This window comes from Gobio gobio, assembly GCF_949357685.1.
Source record: "Gobio gobio genome assembly, chromosome: 6".
NCBI classification, from domain to species: domain Eukaryota; kingdom Metazoa; phylum Chordata; class Actinopteri; order Cypriniformes; family Gobionidae; genus Gobio; species Gobio gobio.
In genome coordinates, this window is record NC_137102.1 from 41,946,406 (window position 1) to 41,961,089 (window position 14,684).

At 36.3% G+C, this 14,684-nt stretch overlaps 1 protein-coding gene across 4 annotated transcripts in view; it reads right to left on the reverse strand.

Annotated features, from left to right (window-relative positions):
- Nucleotides 1-681: 681 nt before the first annotated feature.
- The window catches only part of LOC307128154 (myosin IXb), a 32,009-nt gene continuing 18,006 nt past the window's right edge, over nucleotides 682-14,684 (reverse strand). The window contains exons 13-42 of one of the 4 annotated variants that reach the window (XM_079819799.1): nucleotides 14,447-14,642; nucleotides 14,298-14,373; nucleotides 14,064-14,156; nucleotides 13,722-13,829; nucleotides 13,510-13,549; nucleotides 11,859-11,981; nucleotides 11,549-11,629; nucleotides 11,341-11,451; nucleotides 10,679-10,801; nucleotides 10,448-10,597; nucleotides 9,402-9,526; nucleotides 8,853-9,332; nucleotides 8,452-8,539; nucleotides 7,874-8,050; nucleotides 6,680-6,768; nucleotides 6,419-6,510; nucleotides 5,982-6,166; nucleotides 5,659-5,766; nucleotides 5,372-5,542; nucleotides 4,912-4,953; nucleotides 4,691-4,802; nucleotides 4,536-4,609; nucleotides 4,185-4,374; nucleotides 3,919-4,047; nucleotides 3,720-3,825; nucleotides 3,504-3,635; nucleotides 3,175-3,298; nucleotides 2,177-2,283; nucleotides 1,794-1,921; nucleotides 682-1,535 (exon numbers count right to left, since the gene is read on the reverse strand). In XM_079819799.1, coding sequence (XP_079675925.1) covers nucleotides 1,273-1,535; nucleotides 1,794-1,921; nucleotides 2,177-2,283; nucleotides 3,175-3,298; nucleotides 3,504-3,635; nucleotides 3,720-3,825; nucleotides 3,919-4,047; nucleotides 4,185-4,374; nucleotides 4,536-4,609; nucleotides 4,691-4,802; nucleotides 4,912-4,953; nucleotides 5,372-5,542; nucleotides 5,659-5,766; nucleotides 5,982-6,166; nucleotides 6,419-6,510; nucleotides 6,680-6,768; nucleotides 7,874-8,050; nucleotides 8,452-8,539; nucleotides 8,853-9,332; nucleotides 9,402-9,526; nucleotides 10,448-10,597; nucleotides 10,679-10,801; nucleotides 11,341-11,451; nucleotides 11,549-11,629; nucleotides 11,859-11,981; nucleotides 13,510-13,549; nucleotides 13,722-13,829; nucleotides 14,064-14,156; nucleotides 14,298-14,373; nucleotides 14,447-14,642 — 4,023 coding nt within the window. In that variant the 3' untranslated portion in view covers nucleotides 682-1,272. Of the gene's footprint in view, nucleotides 1,536-1,781; nucleotides 1,922-2,176; nucleotides 2,284-3,174; nucleotides 3,299-3,503; nucleotides 3,636-3,719; nucleotides 3,826-3,918; nucleotides 4,048-4,184; nucleotides 4,375-4,535; nucleotides 4,610-4,690; nucleotides 4,803-4,911; nucleotides 4,954-5,371; nucleotides 5,543-5,658; nucleotides 5,767-5,981; nucleotides 6,167-6,418; nucleotides 6,511-6,679; nucleotides 6,769-7,873; nucleotides 8,051-8,451; nucleotides 8,540-8,852; nucleotides 9,333-9,401; nucleotides 9,527-10,447; nucleotides 10,598-10,678; nucleotides 10,802-11,340; nucleotides 11,452-11,548; nucleotides 11,630-11,858; nucleotides 11,982-13,509; nucleotides 13,550-13,721; nucleotides 13,830-14,063; nucleotides 14,157-14,297; nucleotides 14,374-14,446; nucleotides 14,643-14,684 lie in introns of all 4 variants that reach the window. The other 3 variants (XM_079819800.1, XM_079819802.1, XM_079819801.1) reach the window with 3 other exon arrangements.

The following is a 14,684-nucleotide window of genomic DNA, read 5'->3' on the forward strand; positions in this document are numbered from 1 at the left end:
GATACAACCTCTTTAAATCTGACATTGAAATTTCTTTCCCTTTTAACGCCATGCCAGCTTCTATTGCTATTCATAGCAAGAGCCAATTTTAGCTATTCAAAAAATAAAACTAAAGATATTTAAGATTCATTTCCTTGTAAAAAAAAAAAAAAAAAAACCTCAAGACTAAATTTGGACGTACTTGGTTAAACATTCTTTTCAAAACTATCAACAGAATAAAACAAGTTCCTCAAAGTGGTTGAAATATTACAGTGTAACAAAATATGTTTAATGGACAATGGATTCAGACAAGATGAACACTTTGGTGAATTTTCTCCTGATAATAAAAGTTTGTGTGTGAATCTTGCGTGCCCTATCCGGCATTGTGTTTAAATGACTTGAACTCAGTGATTATTAAAGGGAATCAAGATATATTTCACATAATTTAGTTTAAGCTCTGATTCCATTCCGATTGCCATTTATTTTTGGTGTATGCATTTAATGTTGGTCTCCTATCAGAGAAAGACAGAGCATTTGACTGGTTCTGTAGATTAAATTATAAAAGGTCTGCTTGCTCATTATCAGAGATTCTTAAATGGCCAGGTACCAATGAGAAAATAATATTACAATTCTTTGATTCAGGAGATGACAATTTGATTAAAATCTCCACTGTTGTTGGGTGATCAGTTTATATAGATTCCATAACTGCATTTTTTTTAATCGTCATAACTTGCACCAGCCTTTCATACATGCATGCAAGAACAGCGATGGTATGATTTCCAACATTTTCAAATTAGTTTTACCAATATAAAACTATTCACATATTAGGAGACTCATCAGATTTGATTTCATTGATAAAGCACTGGTTTTCAGAACTATTTACACCACATACAGATATTTCACAGAAAACAATTAATGGAACAATCCATTAATGAAGATAAGGCTTGCTTTGGATAAGAATAAAGAACTATGACTCGTGGTTTAAAAAAACAACAACAATAATATAAGGCCCATTCCACACTATTGTGGTCCATAGAAAAACTTGCATTAGAAAAATTATAAGGAATGTTATAATACAAAAAATAATGGCTTTAAAGTTACTTTAAAAAAAAATCACTAGCTTTGTTTTACAAATGTATTCCATGAACACAACAGGTGTTCTAGGACAGCATGCATGAATCCAGCATTTGATTTATGATCAGAAATGGGAAACTGATTGTAGCTTGAACAGTTGCAGGAAGGACAAATATTTGCATAGATTTTAGAATAAGTTCTTTTTGGTGTTACTTAATGTCAATCCTCCTCATCTATAAAAGGAATGTCAAGGTCTGAAAATCGCCTCTTGCCCTGATTACTTGCAGGAAAGGAGGTGGTGAGGGATTCTGAAACGTCTTGGCTCTGGATGACACACATAGACTGGACTCCATCTCGGCGTGAGGCAGAACGGTTTTGGCTGAGGTCCTCAGCAGGCTTTTTGCGCCCTGGTTTGGGATCATGTGTTGGATCAGGAGGTTTAGCAGAATTCTCTGGCTTGGAGCTCTTCAAAGCAGAGTTAGCTGAAAAAGATACATTCGGTTAGCCACTAGGAAGTAAATATATGCAAATATCACGTAATAACCAAATACAAACATTTTTATATTTAATAAAAAAAAAACAGCAGAGCAAACCCATGGTTAGAGAAACAGCAGGTTAAATAACAAGCAGCAAAATAACCAGCTCCCCACAAGAGTGGCAAATCCAAGCCAGCTTGGACGCAGAGCATGCGGGGCATCCAAGCATAATGCATTTAAAATGTTCTATACCTCAGTACTGACCTTCCGAGTCCAAACCCAAAAAATGATCTTCTAGTAGACTCTCAGAGCTGACCAATGATTCGGAGTCCATGTTCTCAGCATCAGAGCTATCCTGCTCAAACTCAGGCAGTCTGAAGGCCAAATTGTTCCTAAACCACAAGCAGAATGAGTTTTGAACTGTACAACTAGAGGTACTGATCATTTTTAACATCAGCATAAACTTTTTCTGTGCCCCGGAGAAAAGTTACTTAAGTGTGAACGCATTAAAATCAAAATGGAAATGTGAAATGATACAACTTCACTGCGAATGAAGCACATTTAAACTCTGCTAGAAGACAATGGAACAATTTTGACAGCAATGAAAAAAAAGAAAAAAAAAGTTACACATGCATTTCTCAACTCACTTTTCTTTCTTAATGGACCTGATCTTCTCCAGCAGGTTCTTCTCGATTTCAAGCTCAGCTCCGTCCACTGAGGAGGCATCCAAATCGAATTTTGGCCGCTCATATATCTAATGGAAAGTGAGATCATGAAATCATGTAAAATGAGAGCCACGAAAAGCACTCTGTTGTACCAAAGGGGCTAAATATTAGGCTAGAAACGGCACATACATTTAAGCGATAAGGTACGAGAGGCTTGGCTTCATTATAAACATACAGTTAGGCACAATGTGTGATGGCAGCAATGACAATATTCAGAGTGGTTTATTGGTTTTATAAAATTGTTACTACATACAAAAAGTAATTACACAATATTTCATGAAAACATTATTTTATTAATTAGATTTTTAAGTATTTTTCCTCTATAAATACATTTCCTGACATCTACACTAAGGTTAAAGGTTAATATTAGGGATGCAGCATGTTGATACTGTATACAGTATGTAGGTGAACAGATGTGATGTGTTATATAATGTATATTTCAGAATAATTAGAATACCTATAAGGAACCATAACTTGTTCCTATGTCATGATGCTTTTATTCGATAAAGTAAAGATAGAATTATTGTGAAATCTTGATACTATTTAAAATCCCTTTTTTCTACTTGAATATATTTTAACATGAAATGTATTCCTGTGATGGAAAAGCTGAATTTTCAGCATCATTACTTCTTCATTAGTCTTCAATGACACATGATACTTCAGAAATCATTCTAATATGCTGATTTGCTGCTCAAGAAACATTTCTTATTATTGTCAATGCAGACAACAGAAGAGCTGCTGGATAAATGCTTTTTTCAAGATTCTTTGATGAATAGAAAGTTAAAAAAGAACAGCATTTATTTGTAAAAGAAAATGTAACTTTTGACTAATTTAATGTGTCATTGCTAATAAAAGTTCTAATTTTATTAAATCTTTTAAATTGTAGTATTTTGCAACCTAGTATGTGAAGCTTCTCTTACCGTGTTCTGTCTCCTGAGCTTGAGCTGTTTAATGACCATAGCTTCTGCATTTTCCAACTGCTGAATTCCTTCCATTTTCTGATTATAGCACCTTATTTGCTCATTAATCAGAATCTCCACACAACTGCACACAAGGTTCATATATGATGCAAAGTAGTCAAAAGTTGTTTGGCTTGAATAATGGCATTAACGATTTAGCTGCATAGATAATCACATTATTTTAGTTTTTTTAGTATACCTTTTCCTATCTGGACAATCACTATCAAGTCAAACCAGACAAACAAGCTTGTCATAAACAAGGAAGGAAAATAAATCAGAATGATTCTCACAGAGTGGTCTTGTTGATATCCTTCATACTCAGGAGAGGGTCAGAAGAATCTGGGCAGCGTAGAATGCAGGGTGCAAACACGATCGCCAGAGCATTAGCTGACATTCGATTGTGAGCTTCCTCTTTTACTACTCTGAATATAAAACGAAATTTAAAGAGGTGAAGCAATGCACAGGATGTCTAATATTCACTCCAGTCATATGCAATGGTTCCTTACTTCACAAGATGAAAAATAAGCCTTTCGAGAGTAGAAAAGTTTGAGGGAGGTAGTTCATCTAACTTTCGGTAGATGGCACGCAACCGCTCAGATAACTCTGGCAAATCTGGAGGGGTGAAAAAACATGCATTTCTTTCTAACACATGTGGCATAAAGGTTTAGCCTTTACACCAAAAGTTGCATGTGGTCAAAAACCTACCCGCAGCATACAGGAAGTCATTGTAGAGACTGTATGTCATAAGTGGGTCGGGTAGTTCCCGTAACCACTGTTTCACCAGGCCGGTGATGGTGTGGATGGGGTAATTGTCAAGAGAGACAGTGTGCGGATCTGAGGGAAAAAACAAAAACCTTCAATGCAAAAAGTCAAGCAGTTATTGTAAATAAAAGTAGATTTGTCAAAAGTAAAATACATGACTTTATTTTACATTCTAATAATGAGGTGTTAAATCAAAATCACACCATTACCTTTCTCTAGTATGTGGTGAAGCTCTTTGGCTCGGCAGGCTGAGCCAGACTTGCGGTAGATGCCCTCTGTGTACAGTCCATTCATTTCAACATGTACCAGCATCTTCTCCATGACAAAGGGCACAGAGTCAGCCCTGCGGGTCAAGGCACAGATAGGTACACCAAAGTGGAGGGTATGCTCACCTTCTTTCTGGAATGGAAGCGTACAAATAAACTGTAATTATGTGATTCAACACATCTATCATTACAGATTAAACCGTCACTATCTACACTTGTGTTAGTGAGGTTGTGTAGATGGTGGCAGAATTTTCCCCGTGAATATAAAGTATGTGACACAGTAACACTGCTCACCTTCTTGGCACACCTCCCTGTGCAATTGATTGTCATCTTGCTCAGACACTTCTTGTGACACACCATTTTACAAGCTGAAACAGAAAGCGCAGCATAAGTACCTCTGACTCCTTGTTAATTTGCGTTGGTCAGGGAAAAGGATGGTGGATACTTACTGCTGCACATGAAGGCTTTTTCCATTCCCCATATGTATGAGCTGCACTGGTCACATGATTGCATAATGGTCACTTGGTATGTGCTAAAAAAGTGACCAAGTGGGCTGTCAGGCTTACAGAGAGAGTAAAAAAAAATATTGTTGTTTTGGAAGAGGTGCAATAAATATTCTCAAATCATACATTATAAATATAAAAGTGTCCATGTCATAAAAATAACTTACATATGCATCTCTTTTAGATTTTCTTCTATTCCTTTCCTTAAGCTGAAAATTAGACAGAGGGGCACGCAAGTTAAATTCAAGGATAATTGATAACTAGGTCCAGTGGGAATCTGCCACATTTTCTAACACTCATGTTTAACCATTGAAGACTGGAGTAATAGCCAGAATAAATAAAATAGTTTAACTGTAATTATATGTACAATTTGTAATCTTTTTTTTTTTTTTTTAAACATTAGAAACTTAGTAGAATTATGTGAAATTGGTTTTAATAGGGGGCAAGCTTTCAAATGCAATTGGGTATATTTTGTAAACAGTGGAAATTGGAGTTCTGTGGAAATTCTCAGTGTTCTTTGTAATTCTGCAGCCGAGATTCCTTGATGGTCTGGTGCCTTACATTTAAAAATATATATTTGAGCACAGTTACAGCTTCTGTGGAAATCTTTACAGCCTCTTAAGTTACCTTACAAGGCTCTGCCTCCAGTCGTTTGAGCTCCCCCCTGATAAATCCATCCAGAACTGATTGGAAAAGATTTACCACCAGCGGCACCTCAGATGCTTTCTTCAGCCCTGCGAGATTGGATACCCTTGCTTGGAAACCTGACATCAGGACCTTATAGCCGATATTGGGATTCTATAGGGAAAAGGAAACTTTCAGTTTTTTCACTTTCAACTTTCAGTGCTTAATATCTACTGCATCTGTGAAACTATGATGAGGGTAAGGTAAGAGATGAACACAGATAAACTTACTGAGATGGAGTACATGCTTTTGATTGTGTCCCTGAACTGTGTGGTGGCTGAGAAGAAGATTTTTTCCGCCTCTGAGAGTTCATTTGTACGGGTGCTTAGATCGTTCATCTGGATTCAACATCACACCAACATGACTATGTTGTTAAATGACTATCAACCAAAGGCAACAACTGGAAGCACTTCTAACAAATCCAAGAATATATATATATAAAATGTGCATATATATATATATATATATCTTTTTTTTTTTTGTTAGTTTTTTTTTTTTTCCCCAAAAGAAAAGGCCTTTACAAAAGCGGATGAATATAAACATCCACACAAACCTGGTTTCCCAAGAACTCATCCAGGTGGCGAAGTTCATTAGTATCCGTGATTTCTCTGTCCAGCGAAGCATTCCACTGTTCCTGAACACGAGTAGCTCGGCTAATTTTAATGGTGGGGTTGCGACGGGGTCCAGGATAAGTGGCTGAATTCTTGGCACGTGGAGAATACGGTTGAGAGCCACTGGCTTTTGAAACCGAGGTAAATGAAAGAAAAACAGGCGAGTCATTGCAACTGAAACATTTACTCAAAATTGGTCTACTATGTACACATTTTTTTCAACATTTCTTGTTTTTATTTTATATATTTATTAAAATATTTTAAACAATTGATACATTTATTTTCTTATTAAAATATTTATAGAAATAATAGATACATCAATAAATTAATAAAAGAAAGTATCAAGTAGGTATGGGTGAATAATAATAATAATATCAACCTAGCTCCTCTTTTTCTGCCAAAGTCTTTGCCATAGTAGTATTCCCATCGTGGGGTGTCAGACGCTTCTTAAAATATTTTAGGAATCCCCGCCTACAAGATATTAACAGAACATTTTCATTAAATCCACATGAAAGCACTTATATGCATGGTAAAATATTAAAAACTGATGAAAACCAGAATCACAAATGATATTCCAGGTAAAAGCTAGAACAGTATGGTTCAGCAAGATAACATGCTGATGGGAAAAGACTAAAATCACCTTTCTGGTGTGCTAGACGTTGCAATTACTTCCTCACTTGATCTCCTTGTGATACTTAAGCACCCATCGGGTTCAACAGGCGACTGGATCTGAAAGAACAAAACAAGTTAGAGATTGAAAATGATTATTATGAGACTGCAGGACAAAAATGAGGTAGTTCATTCAACCAAATCCTGAAGCTTCTGACAATCACTCTAAATCATAACTACACAAACTAATGATGCGTTTTTATAGCATATGCCATTTTGTTACCCATAGTCCCACCATGCATTCATATCAGCAAACCAACCACAGATAGCTCAGAAAAAAGGAAGACCACATTCAAGCGGATGCAAAACAAGTTTAGCTGACAACCATTTAGCGAAGAATGTTTTGTAATCATAATGTTCACTGATTCACAGATTGATTGGGGTTATTTCCTCCCATTTGTGCCATCACCAGCATTAAACCACCCACACTGCACTCCAAAATCCATGTTGACCTTTTTTGCTACGGGTTATAGGATTTAAAAAATCAGATTGCTGAACAACATTTTTTTTGTTAAACCTGCACAAAACCTGACAATTACTGTTAAATTAGTTAGCAAAGCTCTTCAGAGCCACAGTATCCACCATTGTGAGATCGTTCTCTGTGGTAAAAAAAAGTAAATAAATAACTAAAACCTCACAAAAACAGATACTGGGACTGTTAAAGCTTAGAGCCAATTTCGAGGAAGTGAATGTTAAAAAAAAGTTAATAGAAAATAAAATGTGATGATTATTACATTCTATCATATAATATATAAAACCCAATTAGACTTAATCTCTTATATAAATGATATAAATTGTTAAAGCCAGACAAACATCAAAAGCATTGGCCAGTTTTAGGTATATAGTCAATGATATAAAACATATCTGCAACCTAACAACCACAACATTAATCTTCTTGCATCTGTTTACTACATTCACTCATTAGCACAAATAGCAATGGCCTCAGTGTTTGTGTACAACGTCAAATGATACAAAAAAGGTCAGAAACCAGCTTCCAGTCAGAAACATCCAAGTACAGGATCAGTCTGGTTTCTAAAGACAAAGTCTCTGAAAAGCTTAACATACACCGTATCTAATGTTGATTCTTATGTTATGTTAGCTGTTGCATGCAAAAGCAAGGCCCACAGCAGCTCTTATGGTCTTTGTAACTGGGTCAGTCTTTTACCACAGTCTCCAGTACCATGCGGATACCAGACTGGTTGGGAGTGGAGGGGCTTATGGGAGGAAGGGTATTACTCCAGTACTCCATGTCCATTGGATCCGAAGGATCTGAGTTCAGCCCTCTGCGGAGAGGTGCAACCCGGCGCTTGTGTCTGAGACGCTTACGGCTTTCAATCATAACCTATGATACGTGAACCGGTTTAGGTGGGGGGAAAAAAAGCAGAAACCTGTACCTGCTGATCCAGTCATCCAGAAACACTGTAAAATCATCTACAAAGTTCAATGGATTAAAAAGTTTGGGATCTGTAAGATTTGTTTAATGTCTATTATGGTCACAAAGGCTGCATTTATTTGATCAAAAATACAGTACAAAATATTAATATTGTGAAATCTTATAACAATATGTCCTTGCTAAATAAAAGTATTCATTTCTTCATTAAATAAAATTCTTACTGACTCCAAACTTTTGAAACTTTTATCTGTTATCTGTTTCGGGGGGAAAAGATATGAAAGTAAAAAAAAAAAATTTGCATCAACATTAGCGTAACATTTGACATTTAATAGAAAGTTTTTAAACAGTACCTCATTTTTGGATGAAGAGGCTGAGCTGTCTGACTCTGAAGAACTCATCCTGGACACATTATCCAGGGACTGAGAAATGCCACATTTCCTAACATATAAGAAATGGTTACAAATAAATAAGGGATTATGTACTACCGCAAAATAAACTCTAGCAGGGTAAAATGTGTGATAATGACAAACTGACTGAAAATCATTACATGGCTGTTTAAAAATAGATAAACAGATATTAAATACTGATGATGTTTTCATGTACAACAGTCAAATATACAATTTAGTGGTCATTATACAAAAATATTTGACCACAGACTGACCAATCGAGTATGATAGAGAGTTGTTTAATAAAGAAAAACAACATAAAATGAGTCTTTACTTAAAAAATATGACCAAAACATAACTCTTACCGTAAACCCAATGTCCTCTCGTTTTGAAGTCGTAGTATCTCAGCACTGATGTTCTCCATATGTGCTGCTTCACTGCACCTCTCCTTCCATTTCTCGGGCTTGTCCTTCAACCTGGATGTCCTGTTGCGGCGTTGTAGGTATACAGCTTTTTGAGTCTCATCATAACCACTTTGGCTCATGTTCATTGGAAGCGACACAGGCCGAGGGAGGCCTGAAGGAGATGGTTGTCTTTCTTTATTGCCGATCTTGGTTTTATCATCTCGAGCAGGTTGCTCCTCTTTGATACTGAGCTGCTTTGTGATTCTAGTAGTAGGTTCTATTGTAACCTTAGGCTTGGTGTCAGAGTTTAACTGCAGGCTCGGTTCCTCCACCTTCTTTCGTTCAGGGGTGCGAGATTCGTCAGGCAGTGGAGGCTGTGGCTTTGGCTGACTTGGCTTTTTTCCCTCAGTCTTGTTCAAATCGCCCAGTTCTATTCGAGATCTGAAAAAACAATCAAAATGACTAATATTGTTTTACCTGAAAGTAAAAAAACACCCAAAGGTAACTTACGTCTGTGCTTTCAGTTTTTCTCTCTGCTTCAAATACTCTGCTCTCTGCTTGGACATTCGCCATGCAGTCTGGATCACAAAGGCTGCCCTGCCTCTGTATGTCTCACGCAAAAAACGCCATGATCGCTGAGGGATGAATGAGGGAAAATATGCTTAGGTACATCATAATTTTTTGCAGGGTTTTCCAAGTTCACAAGGCCTTTGAGGGTCAAGTTGGTTCACAATAACAATAAATTAAGCAACAATGTAAAATAGCATAAGATAAAATGAGAATATGTTGTTGGAACATCAGTGTAGGATGAGTTTGAAATATTTTTGGTTTGTTTACAACGAAGAGAAAGATTGTACATTTTAAATGTGTACACTACTGTTAAAAAGTCTGGGCTCGGGGTAAGATGTTTTAAAAAAAGTAACTTATGCTCAACAAGGCTGCATTTATTTGATATAAACAGTAATATTGTGAAATATGATTACAATTTATAATAACTAATTTTTATTTTAATATATTTTAAAATGTAAATCTAATCTGGTGATGGCTAAACTGATTACTCCATGAATCAGCAGCATTTACTCCAGTCTTCAATGTCACATTGTCCTTCAGACGTCAATAGAAAATATGCAGATTTTGTGCTCAAGAAACATGTCTGTGTTATTATTATTATCATCATCAATGTTGAAAACGGCTTAATAGTTTTGTGGAAACTGTGACACATTTTTCTTTCATGATTCTCTGATAAATAGAAAGTTCAAAAGAACAGTCTTTACTTTTGTAAGATTTTTGATCCATTTAATGTGTCCTTCCGGAATAAAGTATTAATTTCTCTCTCCAATTTTTTTTTAAAGGTTAGAACATTACTTGAAACTTGTGAAAGGAACCAAGTAAATATATATATATATATATGTCACAGGGTTTCAGCTGAGAAAAAGGCATACGTCAAATTATAATAATTATATTAGAATTGAGATGCACGTTGATCTGGTTAATTGTTTTCAAACAAGGTTATATACGATTGTGTAAAGTCCCTAGCCAACCAAACGAAATGGTACCTGTATGGTTATAATTCCATTCCTCTCACGCAGATATTGTTTCCTCATCAAACAGGCACGGAACCATCTCTGCAGGATGATGATGCGCCGCATCACTTCTTTATGAAGGGCTTCCTGAAGTATTTGTCTCTCTGATTCTTTCAAGAACACCTGTGCACATAGATGAGTGGTCAATTGTGGAAAGTTGGATTTGTGGGTATTTCTTCAGTGAAGAGTAAAACTGAAATAAACCTTGGTTCGGCCAATCTGAAAACTGGAGCTGGGTAATCCCATTTTCATCAGCAGGTTGGAGATATCCTCCTGAGGTGTTGATATTTCCTTTGGCAGCAGCACTCTGAACTGATCTGTAAACTCCTGCGAGGACAAAGTAAGATTAAACCATTAGACATGTCTCTATAAAGCAAATAATGAAAGCCATTTGCATTAATTGTCCACCAAATGTACTTTTTTCATATGAACTCATATTAATAGCGGTGCTATCAATCAAATTAAACATCAAATTAAGTATGATGCATTTATTAAGTAGTCAAATTAATCTCTAAAAATATTAACATCTGCTGATAAGTCTTCAAATGAGGATGACATTAAGAGCCTTGTTTTTGCAGACCAGTAAAGCATCAAATAAGACATTTAAATATCAATCAATAAATCAATATCAATGTCTATTACTGGCATACAGTCCACAGCAGTCCATTTTGTAATAACGTCTGTTAATCTTACCTGTATTCCTGCATGTTTGTTTGTTTAAAATTAAATTCATAATTAGGAAATTTACTTAGGGATCAGGGGCATGATTTAATGGGTTATTTACCTCATTATTTACCTGTGGATGTCTGCATTAAATTGACAGTCCTAATTAATAAATATTAATAAAAAAAATCATGTTACATTACCTTGAAGGTGAATTTGGCTCCATAGCCAGACCTCCTAATCCGAACCGTTTGTAGCATGCCTGTGTACCTCAGCTGCTGAAGGACTAGAGCATCATCAAAGTGCATTTCCCTCTGTAAACACATTTACCAACACATATTAAAGAACAATGATCCATCACCCAATACACAATAGATTAATTATGAAACTTACAATAGCTCTCCACCATACCTTATCACCATTTGATCGGATACAGCGGACAAAGAACGGTTCTGCTTTCCTCAGGGTTTCTAACAGCTTGTTTAGAGATGCCTGGATAGTATAAGACATGAAATCATGTGACTCATTGATTTGTCCATCAGCATCCATTAAACCCCTGCAAATCATATCAAAACCTCCCCACAGCTTTGGGGGTCTGAGCCTTTTATCTAATTTACAACTACCACAAAAGAGGCTTTCACACAGAGATGGAAAAAACAATCCTGAGCCCTATGACGAAGGAGCATATGCTTTCCACACGAAGATAATAATAACACTGAACCTGGAACTGAGCGCTGATGCTCGGAGGTTTCTTCTTGGTGTGCAGATGGAGCAGGGACCTGGTCACCCGGTTGTGCTGCGTGAGGCCCATGATGAACTTCAGAGAGTGTGAATCTATGAGATTCTGTATAGAAAACAAAAGAATAACACTTTCTGCAATCACTTTCTCTCGCCCATGTACAACTCACCACCTTGATGATAGGGTTATCTAGGTAGTTGCCAAGAAGTTGCTATACAGCTGCTTAGTGTTTGCTAGCATGCTGCCGTGTGGTTCACTCATTGCTGGTTACTCATTAGACCAAGTAAAAAAATGCCCATGCCCAAGTTTCTGATATTCTTGTCCCTAAACACGTTTTGGGTGTTTTTGTAATGTATACTACCAGGGTCATTCCATGTCAATGGGAAAAAGTTCCCCGCCTCAAATGATTTATTTTGTTAATATTTTTAATATTAAATGTCACGGATGTATATTTACTAAGTAATCGACTACTTCGTAGAGGGGGGTCAAAATGACATTAAAAAGCATAAAAAATTTATTTTTTCTCAGAGAATGGTAGGTCGATTAGTTAAATCTGTTTACTTCTGTAAATCCAATCCAATGAATTTGCCAATCCACTGCGGCTTCACTAGAAATATATCTTGTTTCCTTCTATCAAAACAATTGCATACAACATACCTCTCGGAGTGCCAAAAATCCACTTAAATGGTCAAATTGAGGCACATTAACTTGCTCTCAAAAGTGTATTTATAAGAATCTATATTTGAATCAGTTTCAGGGATATTTGGAAGAAGGGATTTTGTTCATTTTAACAGCTTCTGAAACTACCAGTTCAAATACGCAGTATCGTAACTGCGTTACCACATTGACATCCGAATATCTCCATGGTTTGAACCATACAGGGCCTTAAAATGAAGATTCCAAAAGAAATTATATTAAGATGTTTTTTGAGTTACAGACATATTTTTTGGCACTTAGAGAGGTACTGTATGTTGTATGCAATTATTTTGATTAAAAGGGAAACTGGATTACATTTGAAAATGTGTACAATTTACCAATTTACTCATGGAGCCGCATTAAGATCTCTATATCTTTGGAATTGAACCACATAGGGCCTTTAAAATCTCCTTCCAAAAGAAAAGACATTTAATATTTTGGCTCTCTTTATTTATGTATTGCTTTCATTAGAAAAAAAAAAATTAAAATCAAATTTTTTAGCTGGGGATATACCTGAAGTAAATTTGCTTTTCGTGATTCAACAAAACTCGTGATCAAATGTTTTCGATGTTTTACACATTATAAAAATGTAATTTAATTATGTGAAGACAAAGCTGAAGTTTCAGCATCATTACTCCAGTCTTCAGTGTCACATGATCCTCCAGTAATCATTCTAATATACTGATTTGGTACTCAGGAAACATGTATTATTACATCATCACTTCTTATTACGTTGACAACATTATCAATTATTAAAAAATGTTTTCTGTTTTTGTGGAAGTTACATTTATTTGACATAGACAGCTTTGTAACAATGTAAAAGTCTTTACAGACACTTTTGATCAAATTTAAAGCATCACTGCTACATTCAAATATTATACTCTGTAAAATAGCCTTATCAAAAACCACAACAACAAGAAATTATGCAATAATGTACCTTAGGAATGAGTTGCTTGTGTCTGTTTGGCCTGTTCTTCCTTGAAAGTATTAACATATCATTAAGATTTAATCACAATGAAGATTTGGAAGAAAAAAAGAGAGCAGAATATCCCATTTGATTTATTCCCAATTAAAAAGCACATAATAAGCAGAAACAGAGAGCGTAGTGCCGCCAGAGACAGATGGTCACAGAACACATGGCCCACTCACTGACTGAAGAGACGAGACTTCCTCACAGAAATTGTGGACAGACGCAGCTTGTGAGGAACTTCACCACCAAACTGCTTTAGGGAATGGTGAACTTTGGCATGCAATTCCCTGATTCACCCCAACCCCAAATCAGAAAAAGTTTAGAAAGGAGATCAATAGTAAAAACATAAGAAAATAAAAACAACAGGTAGTAAACAGCTGAAATTAGTCAGTTCAAATCACCCATTTCACAGATAATGCATACAGTAACCTCGGTTAGATTCTTAATCCAAAGAAAGGAAATCATCATCAAAAAGAGAAGAACCCAAACTCAGTAAGATCCCCGAGTGATGGCGAACTTACTTCTTATTTTCAAACGTTGCAAAAATGTCCTCAAATGCTTCGAGTGGACCCTCTTCAGAACGATCAAAGGAAAAGTCGATCAAAGACTTCTGGCTGTAGAGATCAAATTTCAATTATAAGCAGATGAACTGCCATTTGTATGGATTAAACTTAAAACAAACACTTTCATTTGGCATAAATCCATTGTTCCATCAAAAAGTCATGCGTCTACAGGAACTGATCCAGTCCATTTACCTCTTTAGACTCTCTACCACAGAGCTGGGTCTCCTCATTTCCCCAAGAGAAAGTCTGGAGTAGCGCCTGATCTGATCTGATAGGGAAAACAAATCAATGATAATCCACTTCTGTAAACTGTAAGTAAAAAGGTGTTAGTAGATCGTTACTTGGATGTTTTTCCGACCAGCTGCGTCCTGCCTCGTTAAATACAGCCAGTGTGCGTATCGTGGCCCTGAGAATGCCCCATCTGAACACAGCCACTGGATTTGTCCCGATCAGCTGGCGCAGGTAACTGCACTCACTACTACGAAGCAACGCAACAATATCTGGCCTCATGTGGTCTGTGTTCTTCTCTCTGAAGTCCTATAGGGCAGAAACATCACAAACGCTTCTCAGTATTGTTTT